This window comes from Molothrus ater, chromosome 7 (genome assembly GCF_012460135.2).
Source record: "Molothrus ater isolate BHLD 08-10-18 breed brown headed cowbird chromosome 7, BPBGC_Mater_1.1, whole genome shotgun sequence".
In the NCBI taxonomy this organism is placed as follows: domain Eukaryota; kingdom Metazoa; phylum Chordata; class Aves; order Passeriformes; family Icteridae; genus Molothrus; species Molothrus ater.
In genome coordinates, this window is record NC_050484.2 from 22,713,012 (window position 1) to 22,735,007 (window position 21,996).

A 21,996-nucleotide genomic window follows, 5' to 3' on the forward strand; every position below is an offset into this window, starting at 1 on the left:
CACCAGCCTGGGGTATCCACATCTGGACAGCCACAGATCTGGCTTCAGACCTGGCAGAGGTACAAACTGATCAGACCAGCTCAGGTCTATTGTCTTCTCAGAGTCACACTCAGGTCAGGCTATCCCATCACTCTCCACAACCACAGGGGCAAGAAGTGAGATTTACTTTCAGTTTATTAGAAGGATCTGAGAAGCCTTCCTGCCGCTGGGACCAGGAAGTTCAAAGTTTGAGAAAACCACTGGACTTCACACTGAGCTGGTGGTTCCCTCGGCAGCAGGGACCCTCAAGGACGGAGGAATTTCTAGAGCTTGGGCTAAAATACTTAATGAAACTGGAATAAGTTTTTCCTGGTTCTGCCAGCAAGGACTTGTAGTCTTCTTTAGAGCTTTCAGTTCCCTTTTATGACATGCAAGTGAAAGGAATGGCCATTTCCTTTTTCAGTTTTGGAACTCCCTTAGTAATTTGCCTCTGTAGGAAGATGACTGGAAAACACTGGGGAAGTCTTGTCCCCTCTACTGGAAACCACCTTCATCATCTGCCTGGGCTGTTCTACACTGATGGTCATTGTTCTCTCTTGGGTGAAGCACCTTGAACCTTCCCACTTGAGCCCAGAACTGCGTGCAGTGCTCTGCAGGGTGGAGATGTCCCTCACAGGGCAGTAGGGGGCCATGCACCAGCATGTGCAAGCTGGAGCTCAGCAGGCTCAAACAGTCCCTCTGTATGAGGAAACACGGGTCTTTGGTGGGACTGGGACATATCCCATTGATGCATCAGGGAGGGTGGTCCATGGAATAGAAGTTTGGAATGCCCAGACACGGGGAGCCAAGCCCTCACTGGCAGCTGGCTCTGGAAGCTCAGCAGTGGCCGTGGGGAGAGGAGGTGTCCTGCACGTGCTCTGTGCAGCAGTGTGGTTGTGAGGACAGCTGCCCAGTGGCTGCTTCCTAGCTAGGGAAGCATGGGGACACTGTTTTTCGTAACCACAGGCACACTGGCACCTTGCCTGTGGCTCCCAGACACTCAGCAGAGAAGCCACAGAGCAGATCTTGAAGACTGGTATTGCACTGGGAGCCAGCTGGCCCCAAGAGGAAAATGAGATGCTGCAAGCAGGATGCCTGTGCCCTGGAGCTGCCTGCACCCAGAGCGTGCTGCCTGCAGCACAAAGCAGCCCTCCAGCACAGCACTTGCACCCCAGCCATGCCTCCTGCACACTGGCAAAGATCAAGGGACCTTGTGTTTTCTTCTGAGTGTCCCAGGGTCTCCAGCTCACACAGGGTCTCTACAGAACCAAGGAGCACTGGGAGTCTCAGCCAAGGTGTGCTGGCATCACAATGCTCTTTCACAATGCTATTCCCATAATTGGCTGGAAGGCAAGAGCAAGCTGCAGTCCTTGCAGATCCAGGATGCCCAGAGCCTGGTGCCTCACTGGGGGATGTGATACATCCTTGGGGGGAATGGCCCTGCCCTGCATCACTTCTCTGGGCACCATCAAACACACCTTGTCCCCAGTCTGGTCCCCTTATGGGGGAGTCATATCCTAGGATCCCGCTGTTGCAGAGCAGGTGGTCTGGGATTAGCAAGCAGGGGGTGAAAGGGCCAGTGCAGTGTGGTGAGAGCTTCCGTGGTGAGTCAGTCATCACCCCAGGCAGCCCTGAGATCACAGGTATCTGCAAAGCAGCCCCTGGGAGGTGGGAAGCCAACGTCACACACCAAGGGCTGGAGTGTGATAGATGTGCAGAGCCCCCCTGCCCTGAGTAGCATAACCTTAGGTTTGGCCAGCTTAGGAGGGAGGGGAACCCCATGGGGTCCAATTAGTCCTTGGGCTAATGGCCAAAAGGCAAAAGTCTTGGGGATTTGGAAAAAGGGCCTTGATACTGGAGATGGATATTGGAAAAGTAGGATCTCAGGAGGGAAAATGAACTGCTGGAGCATGCCCTGTCAGAGTAAACTTGCCCCACAGGAACAACATTGCTGTCATGCCTCACAGGGCAAGCCTGGGTGCCCCAAAGCCCAAGCTGAGATCCTGTTCCCTGCAAGAACACCAGCCCAATGTCTCTGCTGCTGGGAGCCACCGTGGAGACCTCGTGTCTCGCTGTCCCTTCTGGGCTGGCAGACAGAACCACGCAGATGCCACAAGGTCACTAAAGCTCCTGTGCTTCCTTCCAGCACCTACAGCATTCTTCTCCTCTCCTCACCTGGTTCCAGAAGCAAGGACCCCATCCACATGGTCCCTGCTGGAGGGGAAAAGCCAGCCCTCCCCTGCAGGGGTGGTGAAAGGCAGAGCACCCGTCCGGGCCGGGGCAGCTCCAGCTGCGTGCGTGAGTGTTATGAAACGAGGACACGGGCCACTCCCTGCTGGACCTGGGCTGCTCGCTTCCTTCCAGCCTGGTATTTTCCTCTTTGATTTAGTTTGGGGTTTTTTTGGGTTTTTTTTGGTTTTTTTTGTTTTTTTTGTTTTTTAATTCACTTCCATTTTTTTTTTGTGTAGCCCCAAGGGGTGCACAGCCGTGGGAGGAGCAGGGAAGTTATCAGCCAGGAGACAGCAGCAGCATGATTCACTGCCTGGCCCCTGCAGGCTGCTGCAGCCAGATGGGTGCCCTCCCCACCAGCACAGCAAGCTGCCATTTGTGGACCCCTACTGCCTGGCCCACCCATGCTGCCTTCCCCTCTCCCTGCTCTCCAGCCCCACCATCTCTCCCCAGGAGTGTGGGACACAGTGGGGCAGCTCCCAGCCCCGCACGGCCATGGGCACGGGGGCAACAGCCAGGATTCCCATGGGATGGATGGGGTCTAGCATGCATCCAACTGGGCAGAAGCTTCCCTGCAGCCACCTTGCAAGTGTCTGGGATGCCTGCGATGGGTCCCCACCTCCTGCCAGTCTGCAAACAGCTGACAGGACAGTTATTTTGGGATGGCAGGAGAGCACCTGAGAGAAAGTCTCAAAACACAAGTAGGTCAGCAGCACTGAGGGTCCCCCTCCATCCTTCTGTCACCCTAGAGGAATGGAGAACCCTTGGCAGCAGGAAGAGCAGGGTGCTGCATCCTGAAATACCCTATGCTGTCTCCAATCCACTTTTATTCACAATCAGAAAATAACTTACCATATAATAACACAGACACACACAGCACAGCCCCGGGCACCCGCCCCTCTGGCCACGAAGCCCAGGCCAGCCCAGAGGTGAGAGCTGAGCCCCAGCCCGGGGAGCCGTGCCCCTTCTCCATCCCACGGGGTGCTCCAACCCCATCCTGCTCCGAGCACAACCTCGCATGTGGTTGGAGGAACTTGTGCACAGTGCTAGTGTGTGTCCCCCCCACTTCCCTCCCACCCTGGGCTCCCCATGCCCTGCTGTCCACGACCCCATCCTGCTCCATACCGCTGGGTGCCAGCGGGCAGTCCCCCACCCCCAGGCCCACCCTCCGCCCCCCCCCGAGTGGTGCTGGTGTCGGCGGTCTGTACAGCATGGCCGTGGGCTCCCCGGGGCCGGGAGCCTTGGTGCTCTCATGTGGGGTTGGGGGGCAGCGGGCAGCCCTGCCCTGCCCTTCCCAGGTGACGACAAAGTGCTGATTTTGGAGGGTGCTGAGCATGTCCTCTCCTGCTCCCTCGGAGCGGAGGGAAGCGGGTATCGCGGCTGCACCTCCCCCCCGGCGCCAATCCCCGTCTCCCTCCCCTGCCGCAGGCAGACGTGCTTGTCCCTGGCACCCTGGGGTGGGCACCCAGCCCTGCCTGGCTACTTGCAGACGCTGACCCACTCGGTGATGCGGCACTCCTCGCAGGCCACGAAGCAGCACCAGTGGAACTTGCAGTTGCAGCGCTCGCTGCGCGTCTGCCGCAGGATGTTGTGCCCGCGGCCGCAGCACAGGCTCTCGCAGTTGTCCATGCCCGGGCTGGTCTTGTTGCACAGGCGCCCTTGAGTGCCCAAGGAGTCCAGCGCCGGCTCTCGCTCGCAGAAGTCGGGTGACTTCTCAAAGTAAACCAGCTCGCTGATGCCAGCCCGGCGGCGGTGCCGAGCATGGCCCGGCTCCAGCTGCCCGGCATTCCGGTTGTGGGGCCGGATGAGGGTGGCCCCGTAGAAGCGGTCCTTGAGCAGGGACCCCACCAGGCGAAACTCAGGCGTCACCTGCCAGCATGTCTTCAGCTGGCAGCTCCCTGAGGTACCGTGGCATTTGCACTTTCTCCTCATGTTGTCCATCACCACCTGGGTGGGGAAGGAAGGACAGAGGAGTGAGCATGAAGGAGACGCATTTTGGGGACTGGAGAAGCCACAGTGGAGCTCTGTGTGGGTTGGCACCACGGGAACATCAAGGGCTGGCATGAGTAGCCATCAAAGCTCTGGAACTGCAAAGCCAGCAAGGCTGCGCCCTGTTGCTTTGCCCAGTGCAACTCATGTCCCACACCCTGTCCCTTCCCATCCTGGTAATACCAACTGGCTTTTATGTTTCATCAAGGGATTGGCACCTAAAGGAGAGGGTGAGCTCTTTGAGCACAGGGAGAAGGAGCCTGGGTCTCACCTCCCACTGCTGCTTGGTTCCAGCAGCATCAACCTGATCCTGGACCCCAGCTAAAAGCCAGCATGGAGCATTGGCTGCATGGTGTAGCCATACTGGGACCTCTCCAGTGCAAGGGTCTCCCACGCACCTCACCAGGCAGTAGCACTGTGAGTGGGGCAGGTGGGAGTGATGATGCTTCCCCTTCCTTTCCCCACCCCAAGGCCTTCATCCCATAAAGCCCCAGTTCTGGGAGTCCTAGGAGCAGCTCTGCTTTTAGCTCTTGCCTGCTCTCCTTCAGCCAACCTGGCCACAGTTCTGAATTCCAAGCAGGGATCACATCCCTGACTTACAGGGATTTGTAGAGGCTGCAGTGCAGCCAGTGCTACCCATTCACCCTCTTCAAGGGCCAGGGTGCATGGGCTGGGCTTTGGCTGTGGTTCGGGCCAGCCTGAAAGCACAGCTCGTACAGAGGTCAGAGGTCAGTGTGGGGTTCCTTGGACTCCCTTGGCAAGCCTGCATGCTGGGATCCCCTACATCCCCCATACCTGTAAGGGATACTGCTGTGGCAAAGCCAAGAGAAACAGCTCATGCCCATCAATCCTGAGGGGCACAACATGGCCACACATCCCCACACAGCCTGGAAAGAGACAGTTTATAATGTCTTCTGCTTTGTCCCAACAGGAATTCCCTGCTGGGTTGTGTGCCCCCATATCCATGTGCTCGCACAGGCTTCACCGAGTTCCCTTCCCATGCGGACACCCAAACCTCACCAGGAGTTCAGATGGGGCTCGCAGGCTATCACAGGCTGATTCCGATACCCAGGGCCCTGCTCCAGGGCTTGTGGGGGATTCCAGGAGACACCTGTCCCTGTGAAAGGTGCTGTCCTACAATGCCAGTCCTGCCCATCTACCTGGCTTCATGCCTGCCACATGTTGTCTATGCCTGCCACATGTTGTCTATTCCTGCCCCCTGCCTGGGAGGGACACATGTGACAGGAGAGCCTTGTTTAGGTAGGAATGGGTAGTTTTTATTTCTTGTTTTCTTGTTTTTGAGTAAATCTCCAAGTTGCTAAGCAGTTATGGTAATGAAACACGCCTGGAGCTTGGGGCACATGGCGGAGAGGTCTGGGCTGGGCTGCAGTTTGGCTTTCATCCTGCTGAGAGTCCTGCTCCTGCTGGGAAGAGCCTCCACCTCACAGGTAATGAGCTACCTGGCCTCTCCACCATGTCCTGGGTGTGACACCAGCTGCTCGCCACTGTTCTTGTCACTATCCCTGGGAACAGTCTAGCACTGTCACCCTTTCCCACATTCCCACCCTGCTGGCTTGGCTGGACCAGGAAAAATCTGCATTCAGGGCTGTGGCTGGCAGGCTCACCATGAGGATAGAGGGGACAGTGGTGTGACAGCTGGACAGGAGTTCATTTGGGCCTACAGCTGGTCACAGCAGGGGCTGAAGAGGTGTCAAGTGTGGCCATCTCCATCACCCAAGCCATCACTGCTGAACATCCTGAGCCTCAGCACCACAACACCCGTCCACCCCTGACCAGGCAGCACAGAGGAGACAGGACCCTGGCAGAGCTGGGAGATGGAAGAAGGGCCCATCTGAGTCCTGGCCCCATGCTTTTGTCATTGAATTTCCTCCATGCACCCCAACCCGTCCTCTCCCTGTCTCATAGACACCCAAGTTCGACACATGCCCAGACTCGCTGGTGCTTTCTTTCACACATTCCCAGCTCCTCCCAGGCACGCTCATAAGAACTTTATCGTAGGTCTTTGTTGTGAGGGTAATGGGTAGTTCCTGGCTTCCTTTCATCCTCTCTTGCTCTCTGATCTGGTGAGTTAGGAGGACCTGCAAAGCCTCTCTCACACTCCTGCTGCTCCTTGCTGGGGAGCTTGCTGCCTGCCAGGGATGCAGAACACCCACCTCAGTCTTGAGTTGGACCAAGCAATGATTATCCCAGGGCTTCCTATTCTTCAGGAGCAAGGTCACCACTGCCACTATCAGAGGATGCTGTACATCCCTTGAGCTACAATCCCCTGCCCAGCCTCATAGCTGGGTGTAAAAAGGAAAAACCTGTGTGTTTCTGCCTGGTTTCGAACCAGGGACCTTCCGCGTGTCAGGCGAACGTGATAACCACTACACTACAGAAACCACCTCTAATTCTACCTGGGTGCCACCATCCATGGAATTGTCACCTCCCTCCAGCATTGTAGGGTCTGAGCCAGGAGACAGGTTCACCCACAGGCACAGCACCCTCGGGATACACAGGAACCACAGAGAGGATGCTCAGAATCAGTGAGATGCTGGAGAGCTCTGGGTGCTGCAGCTGCTTGGTGCATGGGGAGGGATGGTGCATGGCAGAGCATGGCACAAGGTGTGCACATCCATGTCACTGCTCTGCTAAAGAGGTTCAGCCTCAGGACTTGGAGGGGAGGACCACAGAGCTGCTGCAACCAGCACAGCCATTCCTTTCCAGGGAAATCCCAGGAGATTGTTCCTTATAACAGCAGAAAAATCGCTCCTAGTAGTAAGTGGGGCTTGGGTGGGTGTGGGACCCACAGCATTGACATAAGAGCAAGTGGGGAGTTGGAGAACCCATTCTGAGTGGGAACCCATCCCCAGGACCAGCCCTGGCAATAAGCACAGCACCAACAGGCACAGACCAGGCACAGCATCATCTTCTTGTTCCAATGCCCGGCACCCACAGCACCACACATGGGCTCACACCCTCATCTCAACAAGGTCCGTGAGCTGCCTGTCCAGCTTCCCCACCCACACAGGTACCATTCCCCTTTATTCCTTTAGTCTTCTTCTGCCTCTTCTTCTAGCTCCCAGGCTTCTTTCATCAGTCCACATCTTGTCTCTGAAGCCACCAAGAGCTGACATTGCCAGTCTCGTGTCTGTCTGTCCTCAGGGACAAGCAGACCCCAGGCATTCTCACTGTTACTGGATCCCACAGGAAATGTTTCGTGACATCCTGCCAGAGCAAATATTCCTCTCTCACCTTCCTTCCTTCTGCAGGCTGTGAGGTTTCCCTTGGGAAATAGGGAACACAGACCACAGGTTTCTGAGCACTGCCAAGAGTCCCAGAGATCCAGGGCATGGAGAGATGTAGGGGAATCAGGATGAGCCCTGCAGTGAGAACTGGAACGGGGGTCTTGCCCAGATTGGGCCAGAGCAGTCTGCAGAGGATTCAGCTGCCTAACACTGAGTGAGCTTTCACCACACACGAGCAAACAAAGCCAAACAAATCAAAAGTTTTGGTATTCCCCAGGCATTTACACCTTGGCCAAACTGGGGTGGCTTCTCCAGGGTGGTAAAGCTCAGCTCCAGCATCAGGGTAAGCCACATATTAAGGCCCTGCTCTGCAGCATCCTCACCTCACAGCCAACTTGAAACATGCTCAAAGCAAGAGGCACATCCAAATGTCTGAGCCATCCCAAGGAAACATTCCCTGTGGAATTCTGACTTTAATTATTTATTCCTGCAGCCTCTACACATCCCTTGGCACTGCCCTGGCAGCATGTGGCTGGGGTCTTGGGGACATGTGTCCTGTTGGATTCAAAGGATGTGATCTCTCAGGCACCTGCTGTGAGCAAAAGCAGGCAGGGAAATGCAGCCATCCTCCCAGCCCCTCCTGCCTTCATGCTTCTTGTCTCCAGTGTCAGGCTGCTTTTAAACCTCAGCTTCCAGACAGAGTGAGCTACTAATTAGTACCTTTAACGAGACCTGACATCATAAGAATGGAGGGGAGGCTGTCCTGCTTGCCTGAGCAGGCTCCAGCACACTGCTCAAGATGGGGGACAAGGCTGTGGGCTGTCACCTCTGCTCCCAAGGGCATGCTGTGTTTCCCACCTGGCATAGGAGCCCACTGCCTAACTCAATCTCATTCACATCTGCCTCCTCGGGGCACTGGCTCCCTTTCTGTAGGCAAAGACACATCTAGGTGCTGCAGAATCTGTGCTGTGTCCCCATGATGCCAATGACTTCCTCCTCCCTGTCTTTGGCTTACCCCCACTGCAGCTGCCCAACACCAGTTCACTCTGTCCCTGAGAGGCAGTAGCCAGAATCATTGCTGTGCCACTCCAGTAGCATCGCTGCAGCACAGACAGGTGACAGTGGCCTGGGACAGCATCCCTTGAGCAGCAATGCTCAGAGGTATTGCTCCCAGCCGGTGTTCGGCCAGCATATCCTTGCAGCCCTGTCCTGTAAGGGCATCACTGCCTTTGTTCTGGGCAAGGCTGGGGAGAGAGGGTGCCTTGGGGACAATCCCAGACCCACAAATGGTTCCACAGCAGCCAGCACGAGTCCTTCAGGGCCTTCCCACACATGTCCTGGTGACCCTGTTCCCCCATCACCTCCCCACAGCCGTGACCAGCGCCCTGCTCACCTGCCGGCCCACGCGGTTGTTGTGCAGCCGCATCGGGAGTGGATATCCCTGTAGGTTTCCCGGGAATCGAGGAAATCCTTGGAGAACTTCTCTCCATAGTCCACATCAGGGCTGCAGCCTCCCCATTCCCAGGAGTCCTGGAGGCCAGGGGTCTCAGCGGGCATGTGCTCCATGTGCACGCCGTGCACCATGCCCTTGCCGCGGTTCATGGCTTCCAGCTGCAGGCGGTGCAGCTTGCGCCGGAAAGCCTCCTCATCGCCCCGGCGCTTCTGGTCACAGCCACAGGCCTGCAGCTTCCCCAGGGCACAGGCGTTGGACACGGCGTGCACCACACCAGCAGCTGCTATGGCGTAGGCAAAGGCGCTCTCCCGAAAGCCTGCAAGGAAGGACACACTGGGGTCAGGCTGGGCGCTGTGACCCCCGAGCGGGGCTGGGTGAGTTCATTGTCACACTGGAGTGTAAGGATTGGGAGGTTCAGCTTGTGTCTTGCTTTTTCCTGATGCACGAGCTCCCACACAGGCCAGGAGTGAATGGCCACTCTCTGCTCTCCAGCCCCATCCCCATAAGGACACACTGCTGCCCTGAGGGCCAGCCCTGCCTTAGCTGGGAGCCCAGCTTCCACCACCACCCTGCTCTCACATCACTCCAGGAGATGCCACCGCAGCACTGCTCAGGCATCAGCATCATGGCTCTGATGGGAAAAGCAATCCCTCCTCCCCTCTCCACTCAGAGTTTCCTACTATACTAAATATAACACTGGCCAAGAGATATTTCTGCTGAAGCATGGACCACTTCTGCTTACTCACAGGGTGCAGATTAGGCAGTAAAAAGAGCAGGCTGCACTGCCTTGTCCAGCCCCATTCATCTGCCCATATCCCTCCCACTCTGAACCCTGCCAGGTCCCACAAGAAGCTCTAAATGTGATACCAGGCAGGAAAAAAATGAGCATCCCTCGTCAGTTAGAGCATGCCGTGACCACACCATGCACTGCCAGAGCCAGCAGCTGGTTGTCGTTAAACCCTAGGGAGTGAGGACATCCACAAGTGTCATTAGCTGGGGACAGGGCAGATGGGGACAGGGACAGGTCTCACAGAAGGGGCTTCATCAGGCTCCATGTGGCTGTGAACAGGGGATACCTGAGAATCTCTTGGCTTCACTGAAGCCAGGTGAGGACCCTCTCCTCCCTGGGAGTTTCTATTCTATTTGAAATGCAAAGTAATATTTTTGTTTGTGGTTCCCAGGTCAGGCAGGAAGCCTGCAGTGCCCTTTGCTTTGGTGCACATTGACTGGCCCCAGCATGAGGCAAGGATGCAGGGAGTGCCAGATTTTGTGCTGTGGCGTCACATGTGAATAAATAAATAGCTGGAGTTCCCAGCCTCTCTCCCTCTGTTGGACATGAGCAGTTTGGCTTTGACACAGCAGAACAGACAACAGATTTTGGGGTGTTTTCTTTACCAAATCCACGCCATCAGACAGGGGTCTGGGGTGAGCACCCCAAAGCCCTGCCTGTGCCCCAGTGCCAGGAGCAGGGAGAGTGCAAGCGCTGCTGCTGGCCGTGCTGGGCAGTGCTCCCCATCACGCATGTCTCCTCCGCGGTTACTGCCGCCCGCTGAGCAAACGCTATGATCTTATTAAAGCAAAATGAAATGCAGCCCGGAAACCTGCATTTAAAGTCGTGCTGCTCTTTTGTGTGTTAATTTGACACTGGTGTGTTTAAAAAATTAACGAGGCACTGCTTAAAAGCCAGCAGGAGCCTCTCCCAGCTTCCCCTCGGTGTGGGACAAGCTTGCTCTCAGCCTGCCTCTTTCCATGCACAAGTTGAACAACATTTTTCAGCGGGCAGGTAATGGGGCCGCTGGTGCGTACACTGTGCCGTGCAGCCTCCCCAGGGAGAGTGCTGGCAGGCAGTGCCTGCAACACACCCACAGCGCTGCTGGAGCATGAAGGCCCACATCTGGGCAACTTCAGTCCCCAGGTGAGCAAGGGAGGATAGATAACCAGCACAGAAAGGTCTCCTGGATTCCCAAATCTTCCCTATGTCAGTTCTCTGATCCTGCTATCTGGGCCAACTTCAGCCCTTCATATGTCAAACCTGGGCACAGCCCGATTCGTCACTGCCACCCTGCTGGGCATCCCCAGCTCCTCGCACAGCCAGTGCCTGGGGACAGGGGCAGCAAACCCTTCACCCAGGACAACACCTTCCTCTCAGCCCTGCCTCTTTCTCACGCATTTCTCCAGTCTAAAAAATAATTTCTGGTGTGGCATCTCCTTAAAATCTCATCTGAGCCCAGACACAAGCTCTACCCCACCCAGTCCGTCTAGCAAGCCCGTGTCCTTACAGGTAAAGAGGTCAGGTTGATTGGGCACCCTCCATGGTTGGGAAACCCGTGGGTTAAAGCCCCAGTCCTTCTTCCTCTAGTGCTCTCCCAGTACATGTGAGCTGATGGATGATGTATGGGTCCATGTCTCTGGAGCTGCCATTCCCCAGGCTGTGGGCAGGGGACAGATTGGTTCCCAAGACATGGCATCACAGCATTCAGGAAGTCTTGTTCCCATCCCATCATGGTCCTTTCCCTGCTCAGTATCACTCTGGCTGGCCCCACCATTCTTCCCTGCCTTCTCCCCTTCTTCCCTCACCTGCTCTCATGGGGAGCTGTGAGCAAAGGGGAGGAGGGGTCAGGGCAGCACTGGGATCACAGCAGCCATGCCAGTACAGTTTTGCTAGGAGGTTCAGTTTACATTCCTTGCTCTACCCCAGCCACACCAGAGACAGAGGGTTGAAGCAAAGCAACGAGCAACACGGCTGTAACAGCCACCTGCCTCTTGGGCTCAGCAAGGCTGGAAGCTTCCAGGAACCACGGCCGAGAGTGGTGTGTGGTGGCCAGCCCTGAGCCCTTTGGAGGGAGGCTCTCCAGCTACCCCAGCCACTTAAGACCTCAGCAGTGATTTTTGAGTCACCATATCCCTCCAGAGACCACAGAAGAAGTGTAGCTGTGGGAGGTACAAGAAGTATTGCATCCCGAGGGAAGAGAGAAAGGAGGGCACAATCCTGACACCACCACCGGCATCCAGCCTGCTGTGTACTTAAAGACCATGCTGGGCGAGGAGGACAGGTCTGAAATCTTTTCCCCAGGTCAAATCCCAAAGCAGCTTTCTTAGGGGGGAAGATTTTCCCTGTCAAGCAGTGCCTAAGAGATTTAGGGTCATTTAGCAAGACCCCAAGTCCCAGCAGCACTGGCTCTGCCATGGACACTGCAGTTCCTCCATCTTTCAGGCAGATGTGCGATGAAGGCTACAGGGCTGGCTCAGGCACAGCTCTGGGCTCTACAGTCTGTAGACCAGGGACAGCTGGAGGCATGGCCTTCCTCCCACAGCTCACCATCACAGCCAGGCAGCAGCTCTCTCCCAGCACTCATCACTGCAATGCCTGGCTGGCCCTGAGGGAGCAGTGGGACAGCCTCACACAGGCCCACCCTAGGGTACCCCAGGATGCTCAGCTGCCCCTTCATGGCAGTACCCCTCAGGAGTGGGGTGTAGCTGCCAGGAGCTGTGGGCACATTGCCCCAGCCCTGATATAAGGCAGAGGAGAACTTCTCCCGCCACCTCCTGCGAGGCCTGCCGAGATGGCCAGTCCCGACATGCTGCCTCTCCCCCAGCCCCGCTCCCTCCCCTCCCCTCTCCCTAATTAAACTGCAGGTGAACCTGCCAGGGTCTGGCCCAGCACTAGGCACTAAATGCCTCCCTGCAGATCCCAACTTGCCTCCCTGCACCTCCTTGAGCGTGCCAGGGACAGCCCGCAGCCCTCGCTGCTGTCCGCCCACGGCAGCGTGAGGGAGCAGCCCTTGCTGCTGTGCAGGCTGCAGGGAGCCCAGCTCGGCCCCACATCGCCAGCAATCCTGCCTGGCCCCAGGGTCTCCCTTCCACCACCAGTGGGGAGAAGGTCCAGGGAATGGGGGAACCCACAGGGATGAAGCCAAGCCTCCACAGTACCCGCATGTGCTGCAGGGCCAGGTGGGCAAAGCCCTTGGTTTGCCTGGGGGTGCACAAAACCCTGCCAGCAGCCCAGCTGCAGGTGCGCCAGGCCAGGAGCTGCGGTCTGCGGGCTCCGCAGCTTGGCTGGGGCTCTGCAGAGCTGGGTGCCGGGGTCCTGAGCTTGGCAGCAACTCCCTGGATAGCTGAAACAGCACCTGCCTCCCTCAGCACGCAGCAAAGCTTCCCCAAGCTCCGTTTCACAGCTGGCTGGGCCCCAGCACCTGGTGTTTCCAGCCTTGCAGGGAGTTCCCCACTCCCTGCTGGAAGAAATCAAGATCTGGCCGTGGCCACACAGAACCTTTGTCACCAGTGAGCCCTTCTCAGGTGGGCAGAGGGCCTTGGAAGCATCACCCATCTCTCCAAAGGCTGCAGGAACCAAGAAATACTGCACTCCAGGGTCATGTCCCCTCCAACCATGAGCCTTTGAAGGCCTTCAAAGACATCCAGCCCCTCCATGGGAGGAGGGGCTAAAAAAATTAGCCCCTCTAATTTTTTTCAGAGCTCCATGTAGACGGGGTTGGGGTTGGGATGAGCAAAGGGGAATAGTCAGTCCCATAGCACACCTCAGACAGCCCCTGCCCAGCAGCCAGACAGTTCCAGCCCTGATGGCATTGTACCCACCCATGGGTGCACACATACTGGACAAGGACCAAGACTCAGTGACCCACCACCATCTGCAGCTTGGTTTTTGTCAGGCACCAGGCACGGGGTCAGCCCAGCCAAGCCACACAGTGCCTGGCAGCCCACAGATGCTGTGATGGGACAATATACCAGGACAACAGGCCATCCTCTCTAGCAGGGTGGGCACATGCTGCTCACCCTTGGAGCAGGAACACAGGATCTATTTCCACTGCTGGTGTAGATGAAGCCACCTGCCTCGACCTCACTGCTCCTTCCCCCTACCTCTTCTGAGGCCAGAAGAGAATGTCTCTGTCAGTCAGGTGAGCACATGGAGGGAGAGGGAGGTACAGCAGAGAACGATGGGACCAGGGACAGCACTGGAGAGTCCTGGCAGAAGTGACAGTGCCAGAGAATGGACAGGAAGGTGGTGAGCACAGGCAGCCAGCTGGGGAGCCAGGGAAGACTGACAGAGGATTTGCAATGGCACTGTTGAGCCTGGCTTAACAAGGAGGGGACATGGGCCAAGGAGGATGGGGGGTGCAGATGGCACTAGAAACTCTATTTGGATCATATTCCCATAAAACTCAACAGAGGTTACAAAGGACATCTCATACCCCAAGGATGCAGCATCAAAAGACCAGACCTGAAAAACCCATAGACCATGGTGGTGTCTCAAAAGACCCCAGTGGCTCTGAAAGAGCAGGGATGGTAAACTCCTGGGCACCCTCCTTGCCCTCCACTAACCTGCTGTTGTGTCTCACAGCCACTGTTTCCCATGCCCCAGGGATGGCAGCATCTCCCAGGTCTGTGCTCTGCCCAGGATGCTGGCAGCATCCCTCTCTCCTGCTGTGCTGCTCTGAAGCCACCCCAGACTCCCAGCCCTGTCCGATTTGAAGCCTCTCCTTCCTGTCTCCCCAGAGCTTGCACTCAAACTTCTGGGCTCAGCTCAGCAGGATGAGGAGATGGGCACTCTGCCATTGTCCTCTTCTCTGTCCCCAGGGGATGAGGTCCCTGGCAGCACTGAGTGCCTGGATACTGGGCACTGAGGGATGGGCACCATGGGACAGCTGGAGCAGTGTAGCATCCTGTCTGGCTCATGCCCACACTGGAGAAGACGTGAGAGATGCAGGAGGACAGGACAGAGTTGGGGAGCGAAGCCACGCGGGGAGAGCGGGAGGGAGAAGCCAGCTACAAATAATTTAAAGTGAGATTCACGCACGGCTGAGCTGATGGCAGAAGAAGTGGGAAAAGGAATGAAAGATTAAAGGGGTCTGTCACTTCGGGTTACAAACAATGATCCTACAAGCACGTTGTGTTCCAGGCACGCCAAGGATGGGGCAGGGCGCAGAGCAGAGCCCTGCTCCCTGGAGGTCAGGTGCATTAAAGTCTGCACCAAGGAGCCTGCACCCCTCACTTCTACCACTCGCCTCTCCTCCAGCACTGGGCTCCTGAGATGCATCCCCTCTCTGATGGCTGTGCCTGTAACAGATGGAAGGCAAGGCTCAAAGCTCCAGCACTGCTACTGAGGGATATGAGTGGGTTCAAACTGGGCCAGGGCTCCAGTATCAAGGCTTGCTCCATGCCAGAATGGCTCCAAGCAACTACATGAGATAGCTTGGGTGGTTGGGGCTCATCCTGCAACCTCTGCTGCCAAAACAGGAGCGCCATGAGATGCCTGCCTGCTCTGATGCTCCAGCCCTACCTCCATCCTGCTCTGCTGCTGGATGTTGTGCCTCCATTCCAGAGAATGGGATCCCACCAATGCTGAGAGCCTGGGCTGAGCCATATCTAACAGCTCAAGACAGGGGCAGGAAGGACTCCAGGGTCTGTGGGAGCCCCCACATCCATCGGTCACAGCCCTGACAGCAGGAAGGGCTGCAGGAGCATCTGGGACACAAGTGAGGTGCAAGGCACTGGGGCCAGCAGCAGACAAGGTGAGCTGAGGGAGGGATGCAGGTCACTGCTCTCTGCTGCTGGTGCTTCTCTCCCAGCCTCCCTCCCGGTGGTACCCGGAGCAAGGCAGCTTGTCTGGGTGTGTGAGCAACTCGAGCCAGCAAGCCAGTGTCTCCTGCCGCCCGAGGAGACTAGAAGTGAACCACATTCCTCAGAGGACCTGGAAATACCTCGATGCTTATCAGGGCTGACAGTCCCCACCCTTCCTGCCAGGCCCTAACCTGGGCACTGCTCACAGAGGGAAGAGACACTGCCCTTCTCCAGGAACTAAGGTCCTGAGAGGTACCAGAGCTGCTCCATGGCAGGACCACAGCCCTGATGCCCACATGCTCCAAGGTAGCATCCAGTGAAGCTGTGCAGGCTGCCCTGGACATCTTTGGATACCAAAACACTTCTGTGATCCCCTCTCCAGCTTTCTCCCCACTTGCTACAGCTGCCTGTGGGCTCCTGCCACCACATCCCCTCAATGCCATGTAAGCCTAAAGCTGCCAACCTCTCCTCATTGAGATTCTCCTCATAGTCCCAGGGAAAGAAGATGAAGGATGTGGAAGAATGTTTGAAGAGTGGATGGTTGCAACTCTCTGCTGGGCATCAGGCTGAGACGCTCACAAAGCAGGCATCTGAGCAGTTTCTTGGGTAGTTTTCACCTTTCTTGGGAGCTGGAGGAGTGGTCTGTGTGCTGGGCACCTGGCCTGCCCTCAGCACCCTGACTGCTGGCCACTGGCACCACATTGTCCTTCCTGACCATGGCCTTCCTGTGGCAATGGGCACTTAATGTGCTGAGGCACAGGTTTCAAGAAAGGGTACTCAGGTGAAAAGATACATTCAAGTCCTCTAGAAGATCCCCATCAGGTCACAACTCTAATCTGCACCATGCAGGCCAGCCCCTCTGCACCCCATTGTCTGGTCCTGAGGGGGAGAGTATCAGCCAGGCAGGCTCTGATACAGACAGAGCCAGACACGACTGCGAGGGAGATGAGATCCTGGTACCAGGATCCTTGGCAGAACATGGAGAGCTAGGAGAGCTCTCTCAGCCGCACAGCTCAGGCTCTGTGGGCAGCTGAGCTCCCAGGACAGCCTGTATCCCTGTCCCCTCTGCCATCATGCTTTAGGGTCCCACAGAACAGTGACCCCTTAGCCCTCTGCGCTGGGCAGAACACCAGGGTGACAGGTTCACAGAGCTATGTTCCACTAGATAGGGGCATTTCAGCTCATCACAACACACTAAAACACCATCCCCAGAGCAGGACTGAGCCAAGATGTTCAACTGTAACCACCAAACCAAATCCCAGAGCGTGGCATCCACCTTCAGACCCATCAGCTATGCTGCACACCCATGGCACTGCTCCAAACACCAGCCTACACCACACTGGGAGAAGATGCCAGAATGCAGGAGGGCCTGGAAAGAGCCTTAGGAGCAGCTGGAGATGGTCAGGGAGGAGCAGCTCAGGACAAGGGCCAGTGCAGGTACAAAGGTGCATGGAGCAGCTTTGCCATAGTGCAGTGCTCCTTTGCCTGGCAGACAATAACATCTGTCTGCCTTCATCCATGGGGATGCTGAAGAGCTCACCTCATCATCCCCTGGGCCAGGGAAGAGCTGTGCAGGGGCCCAGGGGGAGCCCATGAGGGCTCCAGAGAGCAGGTGCTGGATAGTGGAACAGGAAGGGAACATCCAACCCTTACCTCTGCTGAAGATGATGCTCTCATATGGAATCTTGTTCTTGGTCTCAAGGCTGGAGCAATTCCAGCGCTGGTCCCGGAACTGGTGCTGGCACTCATGGATGGCAATCTGGATGCCCTGGATGGCGGAGGCGGTGACGTCGGGGTGGCGCACACACACCTCCAGCTGCCGCCGTGTCAGCCCCGGCAGGGTCAGGCACACCGTGTTGGCATTCAGCACTGGCTCTGAGGGCAGCTTCAGGCCCAGGATCTCATTGGAGCACGAGCTGGGAGGGAAAGGACACTCTTGAGCTCAGAGCAAGCAATGTGTCAATCACTTGGTTTTCCATTTGGGGAAGGGGAAAAGTCTGTGGGGAACACATACAGGGAAGGGAGAGGCTCCTCAATCCACATGGTGCCCGTTGCCTATAGGGAAGGCTGGAAAAACTCAGCTCAGCTTATCCAGGCAGAGAAAACCAGCAGCACTGGGGCTGCAATTGCCTCCAACAACATAAGTACAGTACAGGCACCCTGGCAGCCTTTGCCAGCAGCAGTTAAATCTGGCCATCCTGCCCCTGGAGCCCAGCATCTCCCAGGCTTGCTCTCTCTGCGTGCTCCACCAGGGATCTCCCACACTGGCCATGCACTGCAGACTCTCAGCACACAGCGCCCCAGCTCACCTTCCACAGAAAGCATGGACTTCCCCCCGGGAGAATTGACAGACCCTGGAGCAGGAGGACCATTCCAGCCAGTGTTGCTGGCTGATCCTCTCCCTGCATCTCCTGTATCCTCCCAACACTGCTTACAAGGGTCCTTACAACGGAGGTAAAGGGAATGATCAGCCTTTTCTTTTCAGCTCAGCTGTGAAATATGGAGCCAAGCACTGTGCCAACTATCCTCAAGCTCCCAGCAGCAATCCCAAGTCCACTGTCACATCCTAGCCCCACTGAACCAGATACCTGTGGCCATGGAAGCAGAGAGAGCAGCACATGGATGGTGCAAGGAGAGGCACATGGTCCATGGCAGGGGTACAGGTACTTACACAAATAGAGATGTGACCTGAGGAAATGGAGAAGTGTGGAGTGTGTGGGGATGGGATGTGGGATGTGGGATGTGGGGAGACAAAGCATGTCCAGAAAGAGATGCCTGGAGCTAATACAGAGGTACACATGACAGACAAATCTGGAGGAGACAGTAGGAAGAGTTTGCCCAGCTCCAGGGAATGGCCTGAAGGACTCTGGGATAAACAGTGCCCAAGAGGAAGACCCACAAAGCAAGCAGCAGACAGTGGGACACCCAGCAGCATCCAGCATCTTGCAGCATGGAGCTCCACTAGGAGCTCAGCACCACCCCACTGCTTGTTCAGGAGAGCTTGGTCCCTGCTGGGAGCTCTCCCCAGGAAAGTCTTTCTCTGTTCCCTGGGACAGGCAAGAGCTGGGTCCCTGGGAGAAGCAAGGAGCTCAAAGCCCTTTGAACTTTGATTACAGAAACAAGACTTGGAGGAGGATGCTGGAGGAAGGACTGCAGCTGCCAGGTCTTGGAGAGAAGGGTTACTCCCCCTCTGTTCCCTCAAACCCTGCAAGCCTGGTGCAGGTACATGGACAGAAGCAGCTGTCAGGGATTGAGGTCCCCAGCTCAGTGCTCACCCAGCTCTGGAGGGAGGGTTCAGCCCCAGCGTCTCTGCTGAATTACAGCTTGCTCAGGGCAGAGGGAGAGCTGTCAGGATCAGGCTCATTCTCCAGCTTCCCAAGGGTGTCTATACCCATCCCACCACTTTCATGGGTGGTATATGAATATGCCCCAGTACAAATCCACCTCGACTCCAATAGGGAGAGTCGAGGTGGAGCAGAGAAGAGAGACAAAGGAAGTGCATCCCTCCAAAACCCCTACACAGGAGGGGAAATCTTCCAGCTTCCTGCACTCATTCCCACTGTCAAGCAAGCCCTGGCTGACAAAAGATGCAGAGCAGGACACAGCCACCACCATCTCCAACCCCGGGAGCTCCTGCCCCGAACACCACAACAACTTCATTCCCTTCGTGTCCTGAGCCTGACACAGTGCCTGCCATCTTTTCCCAGGGCATCCCGGGATGGGGGCGATGCTATGGTCTTTCTCCCGATTGCACTGCAGGGAAACTGAGGCAGGGGCTCCGGAGAGCAGAGGGAAGGTCCTTCTGCCTCTCGCTCCACCCAGGGCTCAGAAGGGCCAGGGACCGGCAAGAAGCTGTCACTGTCACACTTCTTAGGAGGATACAGCGCTCCCCCCAGCTCTCTTCCCCCTTTAAATCTGGATTTAAACTTGATTTCACGGTGACAGGCCCCCAGGTCACAGGCTGCAGCGGCTGCTGCTTTAATTAATACAAGTCCCAACGTTAACAAATTATATTTAAAGGGGCTGGAGGGAGGGGGAAGGGCGGGGGACCCCCCCCCGACTCGTACCAGCACCAGGATTAACCCCCGGCTGCCTGCAGTGCACAAGTTTGGGAGCGAGCTGAGGGAAGGCGTAGACGGACAGGGACGGTGAATTTGGGGGTTCGCTTTCTGGAAAGCAGGTGGCCCCCTCTTACCCCTCTAGCATTTAGGACAGGCAGAGCCAGGGAGAGGACGCAGGGGGATCCAGCAGGCACCGACCCCCACGACAGTGACATCCCAGCCGGCATTCCCCCGTCCTCCGCGGGCGAGCGGGGAAACTGAGGCAGTCGGGGCGGGCGCTGGAGCGTCTCTGGCCGGGGAGGAAGGGGGACAGCCTCCTGGAGCGGGAGAAGCTGCGCATCCCACCGGCGTTCCGTCGGGACGAGGGAAGGCGGAGGGGGGCAGCAGCCCTGACAGCCCCTTGAACGGGGGCCCGCAAGCGTGCGGGGCCGGGCTGGGGCGGCGGGACCCCCCCGGAGCCCCCTGGGCAGACCGCCCCCGGTGCGGGGCTGGGCGCGGCGGCTTCCCGGCGCCCTCCCCGTGGGGCCGGGGCTCTCAGCGGCGGGGCTGGGGATGGAGGGGTGCAGCTCCTACCTGGGTACCCAGAGGCTGAGCAGCAGCGAGCAGAGTCCGTGGGCCAGGGCCGGGCGCATCTTCGCTGGGGCAGCGGCTGTGCGGGCTGCGGGCGGGCGGGCGCCTTTGGGGCAGGGGCGGCGGGGCTCGGCGCTGCTCTCTGCCCGCTTTGTTTGTTGTGGGTTGTTTGCTTGTTTGTGTTTTCCCCTCTCCTCCCTCTCACTGGCTCCCTGCGCGCCGGGGCTCGGCTCGCCGGGGCGGCTCTGCCATCCTCCCGGGATGCGCCCCCCGCCTCCCGCCGCCCCGGCGCCCTCCGAGCCCGGCGAGGGCTGCGCGCCCCCCGCCCTGCCCGCCGCCGCCCCGCCGCGCACAGCCCCCCGGCTCAGCCCCCCATGGCGGGACGTGCCGGGGGGCCGGGGGGGCCCTCGGCCCGCGGGGTGCGCTCCCCCGCCGCTCCCCAGGGCGCCCCGGGGCTCCGGGGCCGCGGCGGGCGTGGGCAGGGCTCGCCGGGCGAGCGGCTCCGCGGCTCCCGCGGGGCCCGCAGGCACATGGGGAGCCGCGGCCCCCCCGCCGCCCCCCGCCGCCGGTGTCGCCGGGCCTCCGGCGGAGCGAGCAGGGTCGCGGCCGGAGCGCCCCGGGAGCGCTGGGCGCGGAGCGGCGGCGGCAGCGGCTCTGCCTGGGATCGCGCTGCGCCGAGCATTACTCAGCGCCCGGAGCCCGAGTCCCGACACGTCCAGACAGGAGCCCGCGGGGGAAGGACGGGGCAGAGGGTGGCAGCGGGGCGGGGAGCCGGCGTGTCGCACGCAGCCTACCGGAGAGGGAGCGGGCGGCGGGGGGGGCGAGCGGGCACGGGCGGCGGGAGAGTGGGCGCGGGGCCGGGGGGGAAAGCGGCGTGGGGTGGGCACAGCGTGGGTGAGTGGGCACGGTGTGTGAGGTAAGCGTGCGGAGCGCGGAGAAGTGTGTGTGGTGGGAATGCTCAGCGCGGAGGAGTGTGCGGAGGGTTCGGGGTAAGTGCTCGTGGTGTGGGGTGAGCGTGTGCGGCGTGGATCGGAGCGCGGGGAGAGCTGAGTGGACCCGTCCTGTGGGCTACTGTGCACGGTGTGCGGGACTGTGCGTGGGGTGGCAGGTGAGCGTGCATGCTGTGGCACCTTACTCGTGGGGACTTGGGGGACTGAACGCTGCTGGGAGGAGTGTGCTCAGAGCATGGGGGAAAGGTGCTGTGGGCGTGGGGTTTGGTGGTGTGCACATGGAAGCAGAGTGTGCACGGAGTACGGGTGAATGTGCACGGGGTGAGCATACGCGAGGTGTGGAGTGAATGTGCTCAGCGTGAGAGTGCACCAAGTGTGGGTGAGGGCACAGGGTGTGGGGTGATCGTGCACGGCTTGGTTGAGTGTGTGTGGGGCAAGGGGGTGTGTGCACAGCATGCATGAGCAGGGGGACCCTTGTACACGGTGAGAAAGCAGTGTACAGGTGAGTGTGCATGGCAGGGGCGAGGCTGCAGGGGGTGTGATGTGTGTGCAGTGTGGGGTGAGTGCATCAGGCATGGGGTGTGAGCAGGCACTGGGCATGGCATAAGGGTGCATGGCATGGGGGAGTGTGCATGGAGTACAGAGAAAGTGTGAGTGGTGAGCGTGAGCATGTGTGGAGTGTTGAGGACTGTTCTCAGTCCCAGTGCCTGTGTGCCCTGTGTGTGGGGTGGGAATGTGCACGGGGCGTAAAGCGAGTGTGTGCAGTGTGGTCAAGTGTGGACAGCGTGGATTGAATGTGACTGAGGCATAGAGTGAATAGGCAGGGTATGAGGGCATGGGTAAGTGTTAATGGGGATGGAGAGAGTGCAGGGTGTGGGGTGTGTGGGGAGTGACTGTACCAG

At 58.1% G+C, this 21,996-nt stretch overlaps 1 protein-coding gene and 1 non-coding gene across 2 annotated transcripts; both read right to left on the reverse strand.

Moving 5' to 3' along the window:
- Window positions 1–3,726: 3,726 nt before the first annotated feature.
- On the reverse strand, window positions 3,727–20,326 carry WNT10A (Wnt family member 10A). The gene is given in 5 exon segments (XM_036386834.2): window positions 3,727–4,194; window positions 8,878–8,912; window positions 8,915–9,253; window positions 17,167–17,429; window positions 20,148–20,326. Coding segments are annotated over 5 exon segments (1,164 nt in total). The 5' UTR covers window positions 20,207–20,326.
- On the reverse strand, window positions 6,566–6,638 carry TRNAV-GAC (transfer RNA valine (anticodon GAC)). Its single transcript has one exon. It is a non-coding gene; the product is annotated as a tRNA-Val (tRNA).
- Window positions 20,327–21,996: the final 1,670 nt, after the last annotated feature.